The sequence below is a fragment of the Melitaea cinxia genome, chromosome 25, assembly GCF_905220565.1.
Source record: "Melitaea cinxia chromosome 25, ilMelCinx1.1, whole genome shotgun sequence".
NCBI classification, from domain to species: domain Eukaryota; kingdom Metazoa; phylum Arthropoda; class Insecta; order Lepidoptera; family Nymphalidae; genus Melitaea; species Melitaea cinxia.
In genome coordinates this window covers 24,143-44,296 of record NC_059418.1, presented here as the reverse complement: position 1 = coordinate 44,296, position 20,154 = coordinate 24,143, and the positions used below count along the sequence as shown (strand labels likewise).

Here is a 20,154-nt window from a genome sequence, read left to right as displayed (position 1 = left end):
TCATTCCTCATTCACACACTGGGTGGGTTCCCATCTACTCTTATCTATTCCTACTACTTCTATATTACTTAAAATTATAACTCTTGGGAAAATGAGTGGGGTTTGGGTACAACTATTTTATTTACATTTTATTTACTTTTCTTAATACTAATTTATTTTGTTACACTTGTTTTATATTTACAGATTCTCTTATATACTTATTCTTACTTCTAATGAAAATTACACTAATTTTTACATGTGGAAGCTATTCTAAATTCTTATTCTATTCCTACTTACATCTTGGTTGCTTATGTTATACTACATATACAATTATATTTAGAAAACATAATTTTCTAGGTCTTATTTCTAATATTAACAGTTTTTACTATTTTCTTACAATATTGTAGGAACAGTTCTCTGTTTGTCTTAGATTTAATTAATTCACACAAGTTACCTTTTATCATTTGTACGCCTGTTTCGTATTCTAAACTTAGCCTCTCGTAGGCAAATGCAGGACACTCCAGGAGGACGTGGAGGACGGACTCGGAGCACCCAGGGTCGCAGACGCACGACGGACTCTCCTTACACTTGAAGCGGTACAAGTATTCGGAGAATCCGCCATGCCCCGTCAACGCCTGGGCGACAAACCAGTCCACCCCTATTTTGCTCTTGATTTTGTACGCGGCTATCGCGTCAGGGAAGAACACCCTGGTGACACCAGCCGTTTCGCCGGCTCGATACCGCTGGTTCCATTCATCAAGCGATTGCATGCGAATGCTCCGCCTGATGAATGAAACCGGGCAGCTGTCATAGTCAAAAGCGCGTTTAGACTTCAGCGCAGCCTCCCTGGCCAGATGGTCGGCACGCTCATTGCCCTCCAGCCCTGCGTGGGCTTTGATCCAGAACAAACTAACACGTTTGTCCCGGAGCAGAGCCCTTCGCAAGTGTCCCCGCGCTTCAACGGCTAGGGGATGGGGGGCTACCGGGTTCTCCAGCGTGAGCAGTGCCGACAAGGAGTCGGAATAAATCCCGACGGATCCAGCCAAGGTGTCCGCGGCCATCCGTGCCGCCCGACATATCGCCAAGAGTTCCGCCTGGTAGACCGTACAATAAGACGGCAAAGCAAGCTTGAGGGTTTTGGTTTCGGCGGCGCCAGCCCATACGGACAGCGCCGCGCCCACTTTGCCCTCAATCTTGCTTCCGTCCGTGAAGATATTAAAGGCGTGCTCGCTGTTTGCGGTAAACTGTTCTTGGTCCGCCAGGCGCTTGAACTCGAGGTCGATATGAGAGGCGGGGTGCGGAGACCGCAGAGCCGAGGACATCCGCTCCACCTTTCGATCCCCTATCACCCGCTGGGGGACCCCCCGTCTAGCCTCGTACAAATTCGCGGCTTCGCGAACACGGAGGTCGAGGGGGAGTATCCCAGCGAGCAACAATGCGGAGTTCAGAGAGGTGGTTCGGTATGCCCTGCAAAGCTTCTGCGCGAAGCCCCGCTGGACCACGTTCAGCTGCTTGCGAACACCGAGCTTGTCCACGGCCGGCGCCCAGACGGCAGCCGCATACAAAATCACGGGCTCAACCACCGCCCTGTAAATAGTGCGGATTACTTCAGGATGGAGACCCCAGCTGGCCTTAGCCGCACGGGCCAGCTGGTGATAAAAGGCGAGCGCGCGCCTGCAGACGTTCGCGACGTGGGCGTTGAAGGTGAGTTTGTGATCTATGACGACCCCCAGCAGCTTGATCTCGCTCGCCAGGACAATGTCGACCCCGCCCATGTGAAGACGCGGGGTGTCATACTTCAGTTTGCGCGTCACAACCATAGCGTTTGTCTTGTGGGGCGCAAACCGAAGCTTATTAGATGCTCCCCACGCCCTCACACGTTCGAGGACGGCATTGGCCCGACGTTCGATCTCGAGGGCCGTTTCACCCTCGAACGGTTAGGTTAGGTTAGGTTAGGTTAGGTTAGGTTAGGTTAGGTTAGGTTAGGTTAGGTTAGGTTAGGTTCCCAGGCCTTCGGATCTCCTCTGGCGGACGGTGTCGGAACTGTTTCCGCACCGTCCCGTACATGTTCCCCCGACGATGGCGACGCCGTCGCCGTCTTCTCGGACCGAGTTCGACCCACCCTCCCCACCCGGCATCTCGGAGGGGGAGATGGATACGGCCCTCGAGCGTCTCAGGGCCAAGAAGACGGCGCCGGGGCCGGATGGTGTTCCGGGGCGAGTATTGTATATCGCCCTGGAACACCTGAGAGGAGAACTTCGGGGACTGTTCGACAAGTGTCTAGCTTCCGGGCAGTTCCCGAAGCCGTGGAAGACGGGCCGGTTGTGCCTGATACGTAAGGAGGGCCGACCTGTCGACTCTCCCTCTGCGTACAGGCCGATCGTGCTGCTGGACGAGACGGCCAAGCTCTTCGAGAAGATTCTCGCGGACCGTCTCGTCCGGCACCTCGACGAGTCGGGGCCGGGTCTGTCGAACGCTCAGTACGGGTTCAGGGCGGGCCGCTCCACCCTGGACGCTCTGAACGCCCTTAGGTCCCTCTCCGCGGAGGTGGTGGCCAGCGGAGACGTTCTCCTGGCCATCTCGCTGGACGTGTCGAACGCCTTCAACAGCATTCCTGTTGAGACGATTGTGGAGGCACTGAAGTATCAGGACGTGCCTCCATACCTCCAGAGTCTGCTGGAGGCGTACCTCCGCGAGAGAGAGGTCTTATGGGAGGGGGGCGACGGCCGACTGTATCGCCGACGCGTCGAGTGCGGCGTTCCGCAGGGCTCCGTCCTCGGACCGACCCTGTGGAACGTCGGCTTCGACTGGTTGCTGCGGACGCCACTGCCGCCCGGGCTCAGCGTCATCTGCTACGCGGACGACACTCTGCTGACGGCCCGGGGCGGCAGCTTCGAAGAGGCGGCCGGTCTGGCGCGAACCGGCGCGTCGATAGCGGTCGGCCGCATCGAGGCACTGGGCCTGAGGGTCTCCTTGTCGAAGACGGAGGCCCTCCTCTTCCACGGCCCACGAAGAGGCCCCCCCCGAGGTGCGCGTGTGGTCGTCCAGGGGGTGGAGATCGCCGTCAAGGCCCAGATGAAATATCTCGGCCTAACCCTGGACGGCCGGTGGAGCTTCGGTCCGCACTTTAGAGAGCTCGCTCCGAGGCTCGAGAAAGCCGCCGCCGCGCTGGGCAGACTTCTGCCCAACGTAGGCGGCCCGGACTCGCCATGCCGACGTCTATACGTCGGCATAGTTCGCAGCATGGCACTGTACGGTGCCCCCGTGTTCGCCGACGCTCTCGCGTCTCGCGACAACAAGGCCCTCCTGCGGAGACCCCAGAGGGCCATAGCGGTGAGAGCGATACGGGGATACCGTACGGTGTCGTGGACGGCGGCCACGCTTCTCGCGGGCGATCCGCCCTGGGAACTCCAGGCGGAGATGCTCGCGAGAGTGTACGCGGCAAAGTCGAGCCTCAGAGCTGGAGAAGGGCAGGTCCGTAGTACGGACCGAGCGATGGACATCAGGGCTCAAGCTCAGAGGGCTCTGATGATCAAGTGGGAGGAGAGCCTGGGGTCTCCGGCGGCGGGCACGGTGACGGTGGACGCGATACGTCCACATTTAAGTCGCTGGGTCCAAAGGCGGCACGGGGTGCTGACCTTCCGCCTGACGCAGGTGCTTACCGGGCATGGTTGCTTTGGTAAGTACCTGCACCAGATCGCGAGGAGGGAAGCCACCCCTGCCTGTCACGAGTGTGGTGCTCCGATTGACACGGCGCGCCACACGCTAGAAGAGTGCGCCGCCTGGGACCCTCAGCGGAGGGCCCTCGTGGCGGTCATCGGCGGAGACCTCGCGCTGTCGAGCGTGGTCCGCTCCATGCTCGGCAGCGCGAGGTCCTGGTCGGCCGTGGCCTCCTTCTGCGAAGAAGTTATTTCGCTGAAGGAGGCTGCGGAGCGTGAGCGCGAAGCCGACGCTCACGCCGACGCGCTACGAAGGAGGCGACCGGCGGGACGGAGGAGGCGTCGCTACGCGCTCCTCCACCCTCCGCAGCGTGCTTGACGCGGGGGCGCAGCCGGCGCCCCTCTCCTCCTCGCAAGTCGCGGGGGGGAGGGGGGCGCGCGGGGCGCCCTCGTGGCGGGCGCGGTGCGGGGGGGGAGGCGTCGCTGGGTCGCTCCCCCTCCCTCCGCATCGTGCTTGGCGCGGGGGCGCTCCGCGCGCCCCTCTCCTTCCCGCAAGTCGCGGGTGGGAGGGGGGCGCGCGGGGTGCTTTCGCGGCGGGTGTGGTGCGGGGGGGGAGGCGTGGCGGCGCGATCCTCCGTCCTCTGCATCGGGCTCGGCGCGGGGGCGCTCCGCGTGCCCCTCTTCTCCCTGCGGCGATGAGGGAGCGCTCTCGGTGCCCGGGAGCGCTCTACAATCGGAGGCGGCCTGCCCTGCACCCGCAGGCAGGCCCACCGTCCGGGGCGTCATGGCGAATACTTTTAGTGGTCCCGTGGCGCCCCACCAGGACGACGAGGGCACCGCTGGTTTTTACTGAGTAGTCCGGCATTGCACTCCCCGCCGGGAGTCTCAGACTTCCGTCGCCTTCGGGTGACGGGGGTGCGTAAATGCATTTTCCAGCGTAAAAAAAAAAAAAAAAAAAAAAAAAAGGTTCCCAGGCCTTCCCGGGCCTTTGGAGCCTAGGCCCCAGTCTTAGGTCTGGGACCTAGGCTCCAAGGGGAGGAGTTCCTGGACTTCTACCTGGGCGCGTCCCCCGTTTGGCGGATAGGGGAGTGCTGCCGCAGTCGAATGACTGCAGGCGGTAGGGGTCTACGGACCCCCGCGGACCAACACCAGGCGAGGCGTCCGGGTCCCGCTCTGGTCTTGTACTGGAGTGGTCCTGTGATCGCACATTGCGCCACGAGGGAGCGCGGAGCTTGCGTGGAATGGCCTAGCCTTTCACGCGGCGCCAGAAGAGAGGGCGCGGAGTGGGATGTGGACCTTGGCGGTCCCCCCGGCACTAGAGGGCGGGGTGAGCGTTATTTATTTATTTATTTATTTATTATTTTTATTTATTTATTTTATCATCATCGCTCGCCCCCCTTGGTGATTTGGTGAGTGTGGCGCTGCGAAGGCGCGGAGAAGCGGGGTGGGGATTTTCCCCCCTGCTCCTAGTGGACGGGCGACCTCGGCGGCGGTGACCCCGCCGTCGGGTAGAGTGGGCGGGTTTCCCGTCCGCTCTACGCCTCATAAGCTCGTAACCCCGTGCGAGGTGTCGTGGTCATGTCTCGCGGCTTCGTGCGGGACCGAGGGGTCTTGCCTTAACCGGCCGGATCTAGAGGAAGAAGACCTCTATAAAAATTACCCCAAATCCTAAGCGGCGACACAGCGCGAAGGGATGCGTGGCCGATGGGAGGTTCGGTCTAACTGTGTCATCCCCTAAACATGGATACGTGCATTAAAACATTATTAACCCAGGAGGGTACCGGCGCCTCAGGCAATGGAGAATCCCTTCGCGCTTCGGCGCGCAGCCCTGTCGAATCTGGGATGGGCAAATCACGTGTTTATGTTTCGGAGCTTTCCGGTTCCGACGAGAGGCCCGAGAAGGGCGGAGTTGAGGTAGTGCCCGAGAAGGGCGGAGTGGACGTAGTGCCCGAGAAGGGCGGTGAAGACGTTGGGCCCGAGAAGGGCGGAGTTACTGGCGGGGTGAGACAGCCGCGAGTTGTCCTCACGCGTGTGGACAGCGTCGGCTCTCTCTCCTCGGTCGACGGGAGGTTTTGGGGGGCGGGATCAGATTCCGACGACAACATGTCGTTGGGATCTTCCCGCCACCGAAAGCCTCAGTTTAGGAAAAGAATCCTGTCTCCGGGCTCCTCGGAGGAGGAAAATGAAAGGAAAAGGGCGACGCCTGGCAGAGGCCGAGGTCGACCGGCTACAACCGGCCAATACGTCGGACTGGCCGAAGCCAGACGTCGCCTTAACGACGAAAAGGAGCGCGAACGGAAAATCCAGGCGGAGAGCGAGCTGGCCGACATGGCGCGTGCGGTCCAATCCAGGACAAGCTCGCGTCAGTCGGACATGTCGCTCAGCGACGACGCCGGAAGATGTGGAGACGCGCTTTCTCGAGCGGAAGGTTACCTTGAGCTTCTGCAAAAGGTGACCGGAAGCTCGAGAAACCTCAAGGGCACTTATATCAAGGCCCTTAAACAAGTGCGCAAAGGCATGAAGGAGGTGGTGGAGGAACTCGCCAATCGCAACGCGACTGACGAGGTCGTCCACCTCAGGGCGTTGGTTGCCGAACTTCGAAAGGAGAAGGAGGAGTGGAGGTCGAAGTTCAACGCCCTGGAAGAAAAAATGGATAGATTCATGCTGTCGCAGACTGCGGCGCATAAATCTCTGCGTCCCGACGACTGGGACGAACGTGAACGCTCTCTCGCGTCCAAGCTGAGCGACATGCTCAACGCCTCGATCGACGCCAAGATCGAGGCGTTGAGCGACCGGCTCTTACCGGCCAAAGCGCAGCGTGTCGCTCTGGACGCGAGGAAGGACAGAGAGGCCCCAGCTTCCGAGCCGGCCGACCAGGCGGCGGTCACGACGTTGACCCCGCCAGCGAATCCGGCTCCGAAGAGGGGGAAGCCAAACGGACGGGAGAGAAAGAAAAAGAAGGGTAAGACCGCGAACGCGGTCGAGACTCCGGCGGCAGCGCCGAAACCTGCTGCGAAACCGGCGCCCGCGACTCCCGCCGCGCGGGAGACCTGGTCTACCGTCCTCGGACGGAAGGCCGGGAAGCCAGGCAAGGCTGCGGCTACGGCTGCTTCGAAAGAAGCAAAGCCGAAAAAGAAGTTGCGGGCGCCGTCTTCGGCGGCGGTTTCGATAACGCTGCAGCCGGAGGCGAAGGACAGAGGCGTCACGTACGCCTCTGTGATCAAGGAGGCCCGCAGCAGGATAGACCTCGATGGTCTGGGAATCCAAACGCTCAAGATCCGAACGGGCGCGACGGGTTCCCGGATCATCGAGGTCCCTGGAGCGGAGAAAGGCGAGAAGGCCGACCTTCTCGCCTCGAAATTGCGGGAAGTCCTCGGCACGGAAGACGTCAGAGTGCAGCGGCCTTCGAAGAGGGTCGAGCTGCGGGTCATGGGGCTCGACGACTCCGTCACCGCCGAGGAGGTCGCCCGAGCACTGGCCGCGGGGGGTGGGTGTCAGCCGGACGACGTGAAGGCTGGCTCCCTCGCCCCCAACGGCTCGCTCTGGGTGAGCTGCCCGGTGGTCGCGGCGCGAAAAGTCGCCCGTGAAGGACGATTGCGCGTCGGCTGGACCACGGCGAGGGTCCGGCTGCTCGAACCGAGGCCGCTGAGGTGCTTCCGGTGCCAGGAGACGGGGCACGTCGGCGCGAAGTGCACTCGCGAAGTGGACCGCAGCGGCGCCTGCTACCGCTGTGGCGAGTCGGGCCACAGACTTCGCGAGTGCAAAGCCGAACCGAAGTGCGCCATATGTGCGGCGGCCGACCGGCCCGCCAACCACAGAATTGGCGACAGGAGGTGCCCCGACTACAAAAAGGGAAAGAAAAAGACCAACAAGAATGGCAGGCGCAAAGACAGGCCCGTAAAGGCTACCATCGTCGACGCGCCGGCTGCTAAGCCAGTGGAGGATTTAATGGACGCCGATAATTAATGGCGTCCATTAAGTTCTTGCAGGCCAATCTGAACCACTGTGCCAGAGCTCAAGATCTGCTGATCGAGAGCATGGCACAGTGGGGCATTAAGATTGCGATAGTGGCGGAGCCCTACGCGGTTCCCGATCGCGGCGATTGGCTGGGCGACCTGGACGGGTCGGTCGCGGTGATCGCTCCGGCCTCTGCGGGCTTCGTGGACGTCCGGAGGGGGAGCGGATACGCACTCGGTACGATGGACGGAGTGGCCGTCATCGGTGTGTACGCTCCCCCGAGCCGGAGTCTCGCCGACTTCGAGGCAATGCTCGCGGAGATCGGGGCGTCGATCGCTCGGCGGCCGCACCGTGCCGTTCTGGTCGCCGGCGACTTCAACGCCAGGTCGGTGACCTGGGGGGCCCCGGCGACTGACGCGAGGGGCGCGATCATGGAGGAATGGGCGGTGGCAACGGGCCTCACGTTGCTGAACCGGGGCACGAGGAACACCTGCGTGCGAAGGAACGGTGGGTCCATTGTGGACGTGACTTTCGCGTCCCGAAACCTCCACAACCGCGTCCGGGGTTGGAGAGTCTTGACCGACGTCGAGACCCTCTCCGACCACCGGTACATTCGGTTCGACGTCTCCTCGTCGCGTTCGAACGCGTCCGACTCGAGCGTCCCGATCGGCACCGGCCCGCGCTGGGTGCTGAGTCGGATGGATGCGGAGATCGCCGTGGAGGCTGCGATAGTGGAGGAATGGATCCGCCGACCTTCGGAACCGGCCCTTTCCGTCAACGAGGAAGCAGAGGGCATCCGCGAATCGCTAGCGCGGATCTGCGACGCGGCGATGCCGAGGGCGAAGCCGTTCCCGCCGAGGCGGCACTTGTACTGGTGGCGTCCGGAGCTCCGCGACTTGCGCGAAGCCTGCGTGAGATCACGCCGCCGATTCACCAACTACAGGCGGAGGCGAAGAAGGGACCAGGCCGCAGAGGACGGCCTGTACGACTCCTACCGGTCCGCCTGCAAAGCGCTGCAGGCGGGCATTGCACGCGCTAAGGAATCGTGCTGGGACGAGTGGCTGCGAACTCTGGACAGAGACCCGTGGGGCAGGCCGTACCGGGCGGTGCGGAAGAAGCTCCGTCCGTGGGCACCCCCTCTGACCACGAGTTTGCGGCCGCAAATCTTGCAGCGCGTAGTCGAGTCTCTCTTCCCTCATAGGAACGAGTGGAGCCCACCGGCTATGGGTGTCGCGGAGCCGCGTCTCGCGGAGAGCGGGATCCCCCCTGTGACCGAGGCGGAGCTCGGTGCGGCCGTCGCGAGGCTCAAATCGAAGCGCACCGCCCCGGGCCCGGACGGCGTGCCGGGAAAGGTTCTGAGCCTCGCGACGGGTAGCATGGGTGGCAGAATTCGGGCCCTGTTCGACAGGTGCCTGGAGCAGGGCCGGTTTCCCCAGGTCTGGAAGACGGGTAGGCTCGTCCTGCTGAAGAAGGACGGACGGTCGGCCGAACAGCCTTCGGCCTATCGACCGATCGTGCTCCTCGACGAGATCAGTAAGGTGTTCGAGCGCGTCCTGGCGACTCGAATTCTCGAGTCGATGAACCCGGGATTGCACGAGGCACAGTATGGATTTCGTCGGGGGCGGTCGACCGTCGCGGCCATCGCCCACCTCAGGGACCTCGCCGAGTCGGCGGTCTCCCGGGGTGGAGTGTTGTGGGCGGTCTCGCTGGACGTGACCAACGCGTTCAACTCTCTGCCCTGGGAGACGGTGAGGGTGGCGCTGGGATACCACGGTATCCCGCGCTACTTGCGTAGGCTCATCGGAGCTTACTTTGCGGGAAGGGCAGTAGAGTTCCCGATAGGCGGCGGCGGTCTGTCGAGGCGGTCCATGTCGTGCGGCGTTCCGCAGGGTTCGGTCCTCGGACCGCTCCTGTGGAACATCGGCTACGACTGGGTGCTCCGCGGTGCCACGTTGCCGGGAGTGTCGGTCATCTGCTACGCAGACGACACTCTCGTCACCGTTCGCGCCGGCGGGCACCGCGAGGCGGGCCGCCTCGCCACGGCCGGCGTCGCGCAAGTGGTGGCCAGAATTCGGGCTCTCGGGCTGGAGGTCGCCTTGCAGAAGACGGAGGTCCTGGCCTTTCACGGGCCGAGGGCCGCTCCTCCGCCCGGGACGTCGATAGTCGTCGGGGGTACTTCGATCGCCGTCGGGTCGACGATGAAGTACCTGGGCATCGTTCTCGACGGTCGCTGGAAGTTCGACGAACACTTCCGGCGGCTGACCCCGAAGCTTCTGGCCGCCGCCGGAGCGCTCGGGAGTCTACTGCCCAACCTAGAAGGGCCCGCCGACAAATGCAGACGCCTCTTCGTGGGTGTCGTGCGTTCGATGGCGTTGTATGGCGCTCCGATTTGGGCGGGCGCTCTCTGCGCGCGGAATGTGTCGCTGATTCGCAGGCCGCACCGCGCTATCGCCCTGCGGGCTGCGAGGGCGTACCGCACGGTGTCCTACACCGCATCGTGTCTTCTCGCCGGCAGCCCCCCGTGGGAACTGGAGGCCGAAGCTCTCGCGTCGGTCTTCTGGCGCGTGACGGAAGCGCGCCTGAGGGAGGAACCGCCTCGTCCGCAAGAGGTCGTGCGATGGAGGAGAGAAGCTCGCGACGGCCTCTTCCGGAAGTGGTCGGAGAATCTCGAGGACCCGAACGTAATTACGAGTCGGGGGCTGGTGGCGGCGATTCGGCCCGTTCTGCGCGGCTGGGTCGATAGGCGACACGGTGCGATGTCGTTCCACTTGGCGCAGATGCTGACCGGGCACGGCTGCTTCGGTCGCTATCTGTGCCGAGCGCTGGGGCGGGAGCCGACGTCGGAATGTCACCATTGCGACGCCGGCGCCGAGGACACGGCGGAGCACACGCGCGCGGTCTGCCCGGCGTGGTGCGAGGAGCGCGCCGCCCTGTCGGCGGCCATCGGAGCGGATCTCTCGCTGCCGGCCGTGGTTTCGGCCATGGTCGGCAGCGAGGAGAACTGGAGCGCCGTTTCCTCCTTCTGCAGCGCCGTGATGCTGCGGAAGGAGGCGGCGGAGCGGGAGCGGGAACGGGATCCGAACTCGCTTCCGTCTCGTCGCGGGAGACGCGGTCGGCGGCGCAGGGCCTACCTGGCCAACCTGCAGCCGCCGCCCCCGTAGTTTGGGTCAGCGGACGATAGGTCGGGGGATCTATCGACCGCATCGCACGATCCCGAGGAGGACGGAGAGAGGCGATCTTATGTGTTCAAGGGATCCTCTCTCGGGTCGCTGTCGCTTTTGCGGCGACGACGACGGGCCCTAGTCTGGGCAGGCGCCGGCGGGATCGCGAAAGAGCTTTGTGTCCTCGCGATCTCGCCACAAGCGCATAGGCGGAACACACGTGGCGGTTTTTATTCAGTAAGAGTCTGAATCCCCTCCGAGCCCCCCCTACCGGAGGGTGTCCATGACGGATTTTCCCCACGTTAAAAAAAAAAAAAAAAAAAAAAAGGTTCCCAGGCCTTTGGAGCCCAGGCCCCAGACTTAGGTCTGGGACCTGGGCTCCAAGGGGAGGAGTTGCTGGACTTCTACTGGGCGCGTCCCCCGGTGGCGGATAGGGGAGTGCCGCCTGCGGTTTCACGACTGCGGGCGGTAGGGGTCTTCGGACCCCCGCGGACCAAAACCAGACGAGGCGCTACCGGGACCAGAGCGGCACTCGGGTGCCGTTCTGGTCCTGTGAGCGCGGGTGTGTTGGCGCGGAGGCGCGGAGGTGTGCGTGGCGCTGAGACGGCGCGGAGACGTGGGGGCGGGTTTTTTCCTTCCCCCACACGGTGGACGGGGCGGTCGGGTTAGCCGTGGGCTCGCCCGCCCTGTAGCGCTAAGGCGCGGTGTGCGGTGTGCTGGCTGGGTTGTACTGGCTCCCTGGAGCTTTGCTCGGTTGCTGGTGCAATCTGGCAGACCGGATGCGTGAGGGCCGGGCTGTGCTGGCTCCCTGGAGCTTTGGCTCGGTTGTCGGTGCAGTTCGGCGGACCCGTGGGGTAGTTGCCGGGTCGCGCTGGGCTCCCTGGAGCTTGCTCGGTTGTTCGGTGCGATCCGGCGTTGGAGGTGAGGCTTTCGCCTAGCCGGGAGGGGCAGGACGGGTGGGTCCGGGGGGCCTGGCTCGCCCGTCCTGTAGCGCAGGGGCGCGGTGTGCTGGCCGGGTTGTGCTGGCTCCCTGGAGCTTTGCTCGGTTGCTGGTGCAATCCGGCAGACCGGATGCGTGAGGGCCGGGCTGTGCTGGCTCCCTGGAGCTTTTAGCTCGGTTATCAGTGCAGTCCGGCGGACCCGTGGGGTAGTTGCGGGGTCGCGCTGGGCTCCCTGGAGCTTGCTCGGTTGCTCGGTGCGATCCGGCGTTGGAGGACGGGCGGTCCTGGCCCCCAACGCTATTTTCCGGCGTTGGAGGTCAGGCCTGCCTGGCTTGGAGAGGGGACGCTCCTGGACATGTGTCCCCATTCTGCAGACGGTAGACTGGTCTGGTTGAGCGTCCCCTGCGTGGGGTAGCCGGCTGGAGGGACAGTAAGACCTTCGGCTGGCTTGAGACCGCACGCGCGAGACGTGGGAGCGCTCTCGGTGCCTGGGAGCGCTCTACAATTGGAGGCGGCCTGTCCTGCACCCGCAGGCTGGCCCACCGTCCGGGGCGTCACGGACAATACTTATTAGTGGTACCGTGGCGCCCCACTAGGACGACGAGGGCACCGCTGGTTTTTACTGAGTAGTCCGGCATTGCACTTTCCGCCGGGAGTCTCAGACTTCCGTCGCCTTCGGGTGGCGGGGGTGCGTAAATGCATTTTCCAGCGAAAAAAAAAAAAAAAAAAAAAAAAAAAAGGTTAGGTTAGGTTAGGTTAGGTTAGGTTAGGTTAGGTTAGGTTAGGTTAGGCGGTCCATGTCGTGCGGCGTTCCGCAGGGTTCGGTCCTCGGACCGCTCCTGTGGAACATCGGCTACGACTGGGTGCTCCGCGGTGCCACGTTGCCGGGAGTGTCGGTCATCTGCTACGCAGACGACACTCTCGTCACCGTTCGCGCCGGGGGGCACCGCGAGGCGGGCCGCCTCGCCACGGCCGGCGTCGCGCAGGTGGTGGCCAGAATTCGGGCTCTCGGGCTGGAGGTCGCCTTGCAGAAGACGGAGGTCCTGGCCTTTCACGGGCCGAGGGCCGCTCCTCCGCCCGGGACGTCGATAGTCGTCGGGGGTACTTCGATCGCCGTCGGGTCGACGATGAAGTACCTGGGCATCGTTCTCGACGGTCGCTGGAAGTTCGACGAACACTTCCGGCGGCTGACCCCGAAGCTTCTGGCCGCCGCCGGAGCGCTCGGGAGTCTACTGCCCAACCTAGAAGGGCCCGCCGACAAATGCAGACGCCTCTTCGTGGGCGTCGTGCGTTCGATGGCGTTGTATGGCGCTCCGATTTGGGCGGGCGCTCTCTGCGCGCGGAACGTGTCGCTGATTCGCAGGCCGCACCGCGCTATCGCGCTGCGGGCTGCGAGGGCGTACCGCACGGTGTCCTACATCGCATCGTGTCTCCTCGCCGGCAGCCCCCCGTGGGAACTGGAGGCCGAAGCTCTCGCGTCGGTCTTCTGGCGCGTGACGGAAGCGCGCCTGAGGGAGGAACCGCCTCGTCCGCAAGAGGTCGTGCGATGGAGGAGAGAAGCTCGCGACGGCCTCTTCCGGAAGTGGTCGGAGAATCTCGAGGACCCGAACGTAATTACGAGTCGGGGGCTGGTGGCGGCGATTCGGCCCGTTCTGCGCGGCTGGGTCGATAGGCGACACGGTGCGATGTCGTTCCACTTGGCGCAGATGCTGACCGGGCACGGCTGCTTCGGTCGCTATCTGTGCCGAGCGCTGGGGCGGGAGCCGACGTCGGAATGTCACCATTGCGACGCCGGCGCCGAGGACACGGCGGAGCACACGCGCGCGGTCTGCCCGGCGTGGTGCGAAGAGCGCGCCGCCCTGTCGGCGGCCATCGGAGCGGATCTCTCGCTGCCGGCCGTGGTCTCGGCCATGGTCGGCAGCGAGGAGAACTGGAGCGCCGTCTCCTCCTTCTGCAGCGCCGTGATGCTGGTCTGAACGTGGCGGTTTTTATTCAGTAAGAGTCTGAATCCCCTCCGAGCCCCCCCTACCGGAGGGTGTCCATGACGGATTTTCCCCACGTTAAAAAAAAAAAAAAAAAAAAAAAGGTTAGGTTAGGTTAGGTTAGGTTAGGTTAGGTTAGGTTAGGTTAGGTTAGGTTAGGTTAGGTTAGGTTAGGTTCCCAGGCCTTTGGAGCCCAGGCCCCAGACTTAGGTCTGGGACCTGGGCTCCAAGGGGAGGAGTTGCTGGACTTCTACTGGGCGCGTCCCCCGGTGGCGGATAGGGGAGGGCCGCCTGCGGTTTCACGACTGCGGGCGGCAGGGGTCTTCGGATCCCCGCGGACCAAAACCAGACGATGTGCTCCGGGTCCCGCTCTGGTCTAGTACTGGGGTGGTCCTGCGAGCGCGGGTGTGTTGGCGCGGAGGCGCGGCTGTGTGTGTGGCGCTGAGACGGCGCGGTGACGTGGGGGTCGGTTTTTCCTTCCCCCACGCGGAGGACGGGGTGGGCGGGTTCGCTCGCCCGCCCTAAGGCGTGCGAGGGCGCTTTCTCGCGCCGAGGCTGCGGTCGGCTGGAGGGCCTTGACTGCGGCCACCCTGGCCTTTGTCGGCTTCGTCGGGCCGACATTGTCCGCCCCGGGCTAGGTGCCTGGTGTCCCGCAACGCCGGGCTAGGCCTGGGGCGCTGGGGCGGCGCGGGATTGTACCCAAAGGCGCAATGCGGGCGGGGGGTGTCCCCCTGCCCGCGGGGGGGGCCACGCGGGCGATGGGTCGGGGGATTCGTCGTCCGACTTGCACGGTTCCCCCAAGGAGGGGAGGGCGCGCTTCGTGTTCGAGTGCGTCCTCCGAGGTGCTTTGCACCGCGGTGGGCCCGAAAGGGCAAGCGCCGGCGGGGTTGCGAAAGAGCTAACAGCGTCCTTGTGACCCCGCCACATAGGCGTACGGCAGAACACACGTGGCGGTTTTTATTCAGTAAGAGTCTGAATCCCCTCCGAGCCCCCCCTACCGGAGGGTGTCCATGACGGATTTTCCCCACGTAAAAAAAAAAAAAAAAAAAAAAAAAAAAAAAAAGGTTAGGTTAGGTTAGGTTAGGTTAGGTTAGGTTAGGTTAGGTTAGGTTAGGTTAGGTTAGGTTAGGTTAGGTTAGGTTAGGTTAGGTTAGGTTAGGTTAGGTTAGGTTAGGTTAGGTTAGGTTAGGTTAGGTTAGGTTAGGTTAGGTTAGGTTAGGTTAGGTTAGGTTAGGTTAGGTTAGGTTAGGTTAGGTTAGGTTAGGTTAGGTTAGGTTAGGTTAGGTTAGGTTAGGTTAGGTTAGGTTAGGTTAGGTTAGGTTAGGTTAGGTTAGGTTAGGTTAGGTTAGGTTAGGTTCCCGGGCCTTTGGAGCCTAGGCCCCAGACTTAGGTCTGGGACCTAGGCTCCAAGGGGAGGAGTTCCTGGACTTCTACCTGGGCGCGTCCCCCGTTTGGCGGATAGGGGAGTGCTGCCGCAGTCGAATGACTGCAGGCGGTAGGGGTCTACGGACCCCCGCGGACCAACACCAGGCGAGGCGTCCGGGTCCCGCTCTGGTCTTGTACTGGAGTGGTCCCGTGATCGCACATTGCGCCACGAGGGAGCGCGGAGCTTGCGTGGAATGGCCTAGCCTTTCATGCGGCGCCGGAAGAGAGGGCGCGGAGTGGGATGTGGACCTTGGCGGTCCCCCCGGCACTAGAGGGCGGGGTGAGCGTTATTTATTTATTTATTTATTTATTATTTTTATTTATTTATTTTATCATCATCGCTCGCCCCCCTTGGTGATTTGGTGAGTGTGGCGCTGCGAAGGCGCGGAGAAGCGGGGTGGGGATTTTCCCCCCTGCTCCTAGTGGACGGGCGACCTCGGCGGCGGTGACCCCGCCGTCGGGTAGAGTGGGCGGGTTTCCCGTCCGCTCTACGCCTCATAAGCTCGTAACCCCGTGCGAGGTGTCGTGGTCATGTCTCGCGGCTTCGTGCGGGACCGAGGGGTCTTGCCTTAACCGGCCGGATCTAGAGGAAGAAGACCTCTATAAAAATTACCCCAAATCCTAAGTGGCGACACAGCGCGAAGGGATGCGTGGCCGATGGGAGGTTCGGTCTAACTGTGTCATCCCCTAAACATGGATACGTGCATTAAAACATTATTAACCCAGGAGGGTACCGGCGCCTCAGGCAATGGAGAATCCCTTCGCGCTTCGGCGCGCAGCCCTGTCGAATCTGGGATGGGCAAATCACGTGTTTATGTTTCGGAGCTTTCCGGTTCCGACGAGAGGCCCGAGAAGGGCGGAGTTGAGGTAGTGCCCGAGAAGGGCGGAGTGGACGTAGTGCCCGAGAAGGGCGGTGAAGACGTTGGGCCCGAGAAGGGCGGAGTTACTGGCGGGGTGAGACAGCCGCGAGTTGTCCTCACGCGTGTGGACAGCGTCGGCTCTCTCTCCTCGGTCGACGGGAGGTTTTGGGGGGCGGGATCAGATTCCGACGACAACATGTCGTTGGGATCTTCCCGCCGCCGAAAGCCTCAGTTTAGGAAAAGAATCCTGTCTCCGGGCTCCTCGGAGGAGGAAAATGAAAGGAAAAGGGCGACGCCTGGCAGAGGCCGAGGTCGACCGGCTACAACCGGCCAATACGTCGGACTGGCCGAAGCCAGACGTCGCCTTAACGACGAAAAGGAGCGCGAACGGAAAATCCAGGCGGAGAGCGAGCTGGCCGACATGGCGCGTGCGGTCCAATCCAGGACAAGCTCGCGTCAGTCGGACATGTCGCTCAGCGACGACGCCGGAAGATGTGGAGACGCGCTTTCTCGAGCGGAAGGTTACCTTGAGCTTCTGCAAAAGGTGACCGGAAGCTCGAGAAACCTCAAGGGCACTTATATCAAGGCCCTTAAACAAGTGCGCAAAGGCATGAAGGAGGTGGTGGAGGAACTCGCCAATCGCAACGCGACTGACGAGGTCGTCCACCTCAGGGCGTTGGTTGCCGAACTTCGAAAGGAGAAGGAGGAGTGGAGGTCGAAGTTCAACGCCCTGGAAGAAAAAATGGATAGATTCATGCTGTCGCAGACTGCGGCGCATAAATCTCTGCGTCCCGACGACTGGGACGAACGTGAACGCTCTCTCGCGTCCAAACTGAGCGACATGCTCAACGCCTCGATCGACGCCAAGATCGAGGCGTTGAGCGACCGGCTCTTACCGGCCAAAGCGCAGCGTGTCGCTCTGGACGCGAGGAAGGACAGAGAGGCCCCAGCTTCCGAGCCGGCCGACCAGGCGGCGGTCACGACGTTGACGCCGCCAGCGAATCCGGCTCCGAAGAGGGGGAAGCCAAACGGACGGGAGAGAAAGAAAAAGAAGGATAAGACCGCGAACGCGGTCGAGACTCCGGCAGCAGCGCCGAAACCTGCTGCGAAACCGGCGCCCGCGACTCCTGCCGCACGGGAGACCTGGTCTACCGTCCTCGGACGGAAGGCCGGGAAGCCAGGCAAGGGTGCGGCTACGGCTGCTTCGAAAGAAGCAAAGCCGAAAAAGAAGTTGCGGGCGCCGTCTTCGGCGGCGGTTTCGATAACGCTGCAGCCGGAGGCGAAGGACAGAGGCGTCACGTACGCCTCTGTAATCAAGGAGGCCCGCAGCAGGATAGACCTCGATGGTCTGGGAATCCAAACGCTCAAGATCCGAACGGGCGCGACGGGTTCCCGGATCATCGAGGTCCCTGGAGCGGAGAAAGGCGAGAAGGCCGACCTTCTCGCCTCGAAATTGCGGGAAGTCCTCGGCACGGAAGACGTCAGAGTGCAGCGGCCTTCGAAGAGGGTCGAGCTGCGGGTCATGGGGCTCGACGACTCCGTCACCGCCGAGGAGGTCACCCGAGCACTGGCCGCGGAGGGTGGGTGTCAGCCGGACGACGTGAAGGCTGGCTCCCTCGCCCCCAACGGCTCGCTCTGGGTGAGCTGCCCGGTGGTCGCGGCGCGAAAAGTCGCCCGTGAAGGACGATTGCGCGTCGGCTGGACCACGGCGAGGGTCCGGCTGCTCGAACCGAGGCCGCTGAGGTGCTTCCGGTGCCAGGAGACGGGGCACGTCGGCGCGAAGTGCACTCGCGAAGTGGACCGCAGCGGCGCCTGCTACCGCTGTGGCGAGTCGGGCCACAGACTTCGCGAGTGCAAAGCCGAGCCGAAGTGCGCCATATGTGCGGCGGCGGATCGGCCCGCCAACCACAAAATTGGCGACAGGAGGTGCCCCGACTACAACAAGAAAAAGGGAAAGACCAACAAGAGTGGCAGGCGCAAAGACAGGCCCGTAAAGGCTACCGTCGTCGACGCGCCGGCTGCTAAGCCAGTGGAGGATTTAATGGACGCCGATAATTAATGGCGTCCATTAAGTTCTTGCAGGCCAATGTGAACCACTGTGCCAGAGCTCAAGATCTGCTGATCGAGAGCATGGCACAGTGGGGCATTAAGATCGCGATAGTGGCGGAGCCCTACGCGGTCCCCGATCGCGGCGATTGGCTGGGCGACCTGGACGGGTCGGTCGCGGTGATCGCTCCGGCCTCTGCGGGCTTCGTGGACGTCCGGAGGGGGAGCGGATACGCACTCGGTACGATGGACGGAGTGGCCGTCATCGGCGTGTACGCTCCCCCGAGCCGGAGTCTCGCCGACTTCGAGGCAATGCTCGCGGAGATTGGGGCGTCGATCGCTCGGCGGCCGCACCGTGCCGTTCTGGTCGCCGGCGACTTCAACGCCAGGTCGGTGACCTGGGGGGCTCCGGCGACTGACGCGAGGGGCGCGATCATGGAGGAATGGGCGGTGGCAACGGGCCTCACGTTGCTGAACCGGGGCACGAGGAACACCTGCGTGCGAAGGAGCGGTGGGTCCATTGTGGACGTGACTTTCGCGTCCCGAAACCTCCACAACCGCGTCCGGGGTTGGAGAGTCTTGACCGACGTCGAGACCCTCTCCGACCACCGGTACATTCGGTTCGACGTCTCCTCGTCGCGTTCGAACGCGTCCGACTCGAGCGTTCCGATCGGCACCGGCCCGCGCTGGGTGCTGAGTCGGATGGATGCGGAGATCGCCGTGGAGGCTGCGATAGTGGAGGAATGGATCCGCCGACCTTCGGAACCGGCCCTTTCCGTCGACGAGGAAGCAGAGGGCATCCGCGAATCGCTGGCGCGGATCTGCGACGCGGCGATGCCGAGGGCGAAGCCGTTCCCGCCGAGGCGGCACTTGTACTGGTGGCGTCCGGAGCTCCGCGACTTGCGCGAAGCCTGCGTGAGATCACGCCGCCGATTCACCAACTACAGGCGGAGGCGAAGAAGGGACCAGGCCGCAGAGGACGGCCTGTACGACTCCTACCGGTCCGCCTGCAAAGCGCTGCAGGCGGGCATTGCACGCGCTAAGGAATCGTGCTGGGACGAGTGGCTGCGAACTCTGGACAGAGACCCGTGGGGCAGGCCGTACCGGGCGGTGCGGAAGAAGCTCCGTCCGTGGGCACCCCCTCTGACCACGAGTTTGCGGCCGCAAATCTTGCAGCGCGTAGTCGAGTCCCTCTTCCCTCATAGGAACGAGTGGAGCCCACCGGCTATGGGCGTCGCGGAGCCGCGTCTCGCGGAGAGCGGGATCCCCCCTGTGACCGAGGCGGAGCTCGGTGCGGTCGTCGCGAGGCTCAAATCGAAGCGCACCGCCCCGGGCCCGGACGGCGTGCCGGGAAAGGTGCTGAGCCTCGCGACGGGTAGCATGGGTGGCAGAATTCGGGCCCTGTTCGACAGGTGCCTGGAGCAGGGCCGGTTTCCCCGGGTGTGGAAGACGGGCAGGCTCGTCCTGCTGAAGAAGGACGGACGGTCGGCCGAACAGCCTTCGGCCTATCGACCGATCGTGCTCCTCGACGAGATCAGTAAGGTGTTCGAGCGCGTCCTGGCGACTCGAATTCTCGAGTCGATGAACCCGGGATTGCACGAGGCGCAGTATGGGTTTCGTCGGGGGCGGTCGACCGTCGCGGCCATCGCCCACCTCAGGGACCTCGCCGAATCGGCGGTCTCCCGGGGTGGAGTGTTGTGGGCGGTCTCGCTGGACGTGACCAACGCGTTCAACTCTCTGCCCTGGGAGACGGTGAGGGTGGCGCTGGGTTACCACGGCATCCCGCGCTACTTGCGTAGGCTCATCGGAGCTTACTTTGCGGGAAGGGCAGTAGAGTTCCCGATAGGCGGCGGCGGTCTGTCGAGGCGGTCCATGTCGTGCGGCGTTCCGCAGGGTTCGGTCCTCGGACCGCTCCTGTGGAACATCGGCTACGACTGGGTGCTCCGCGGTGCCACGTTGCCGGGAGTGTCGGTCATCTGCTACGCAGACGACACTCTCGTCACCGTCCGCGCCGGCGGGCACCGCGAGGCGGGCCGCCTCGCCACGGCCGGCGTCGCGCAGGTGGTGGCCAGAATTCGGGCTCTCGGGCTGGAGGTCGCCTTACAGAAGACGGAGGTCCTGGCCTTTCACGGGCCGAGGGCCGC

At 63.1% G+C, this 20,154-nt stretch overlaps 1 protein-coding gene across 1 annotated transcript; it reads right to left on the bottom strand.

Moving 5' to 3' along the window:
- LOC123665820 lies at positions 1-1,799 on the bottom strand. The gene is made up of 2 exons (XM_045600054.1): positions 434-1,799; positions 1-80 (listed from the first exon to the last, which is right to left on the bottom strand). Exons 1-2 carry the CDS (start codon positions 1,797-1,799, stop codon positions 1-3), a joined length of 1,446 nt encoding a protein of 481 aa, XP_045456010.1.
- Positions 1,800-20,154: the final 18,355 nt, after the last annotated feature.

What these genes read in the sequence shown, in the direction of transcription:
- LOC123665820 (XM_045600054.1), bottom strand. Translation starts at nt 1,799, where the DNA reads ATGGTTGTGACGCGCAAACTGAAGTATGACACCCCGCGTCTTCACATG. An exon ending in AGGCGTACAAATGATAAAAG is followed by an intron (nt 81 to 433) that starts GTAACTTGTGTG and finishes TTTTCCCAAGAG; the next exon opens with TTATAATTTTAAGTAATATA.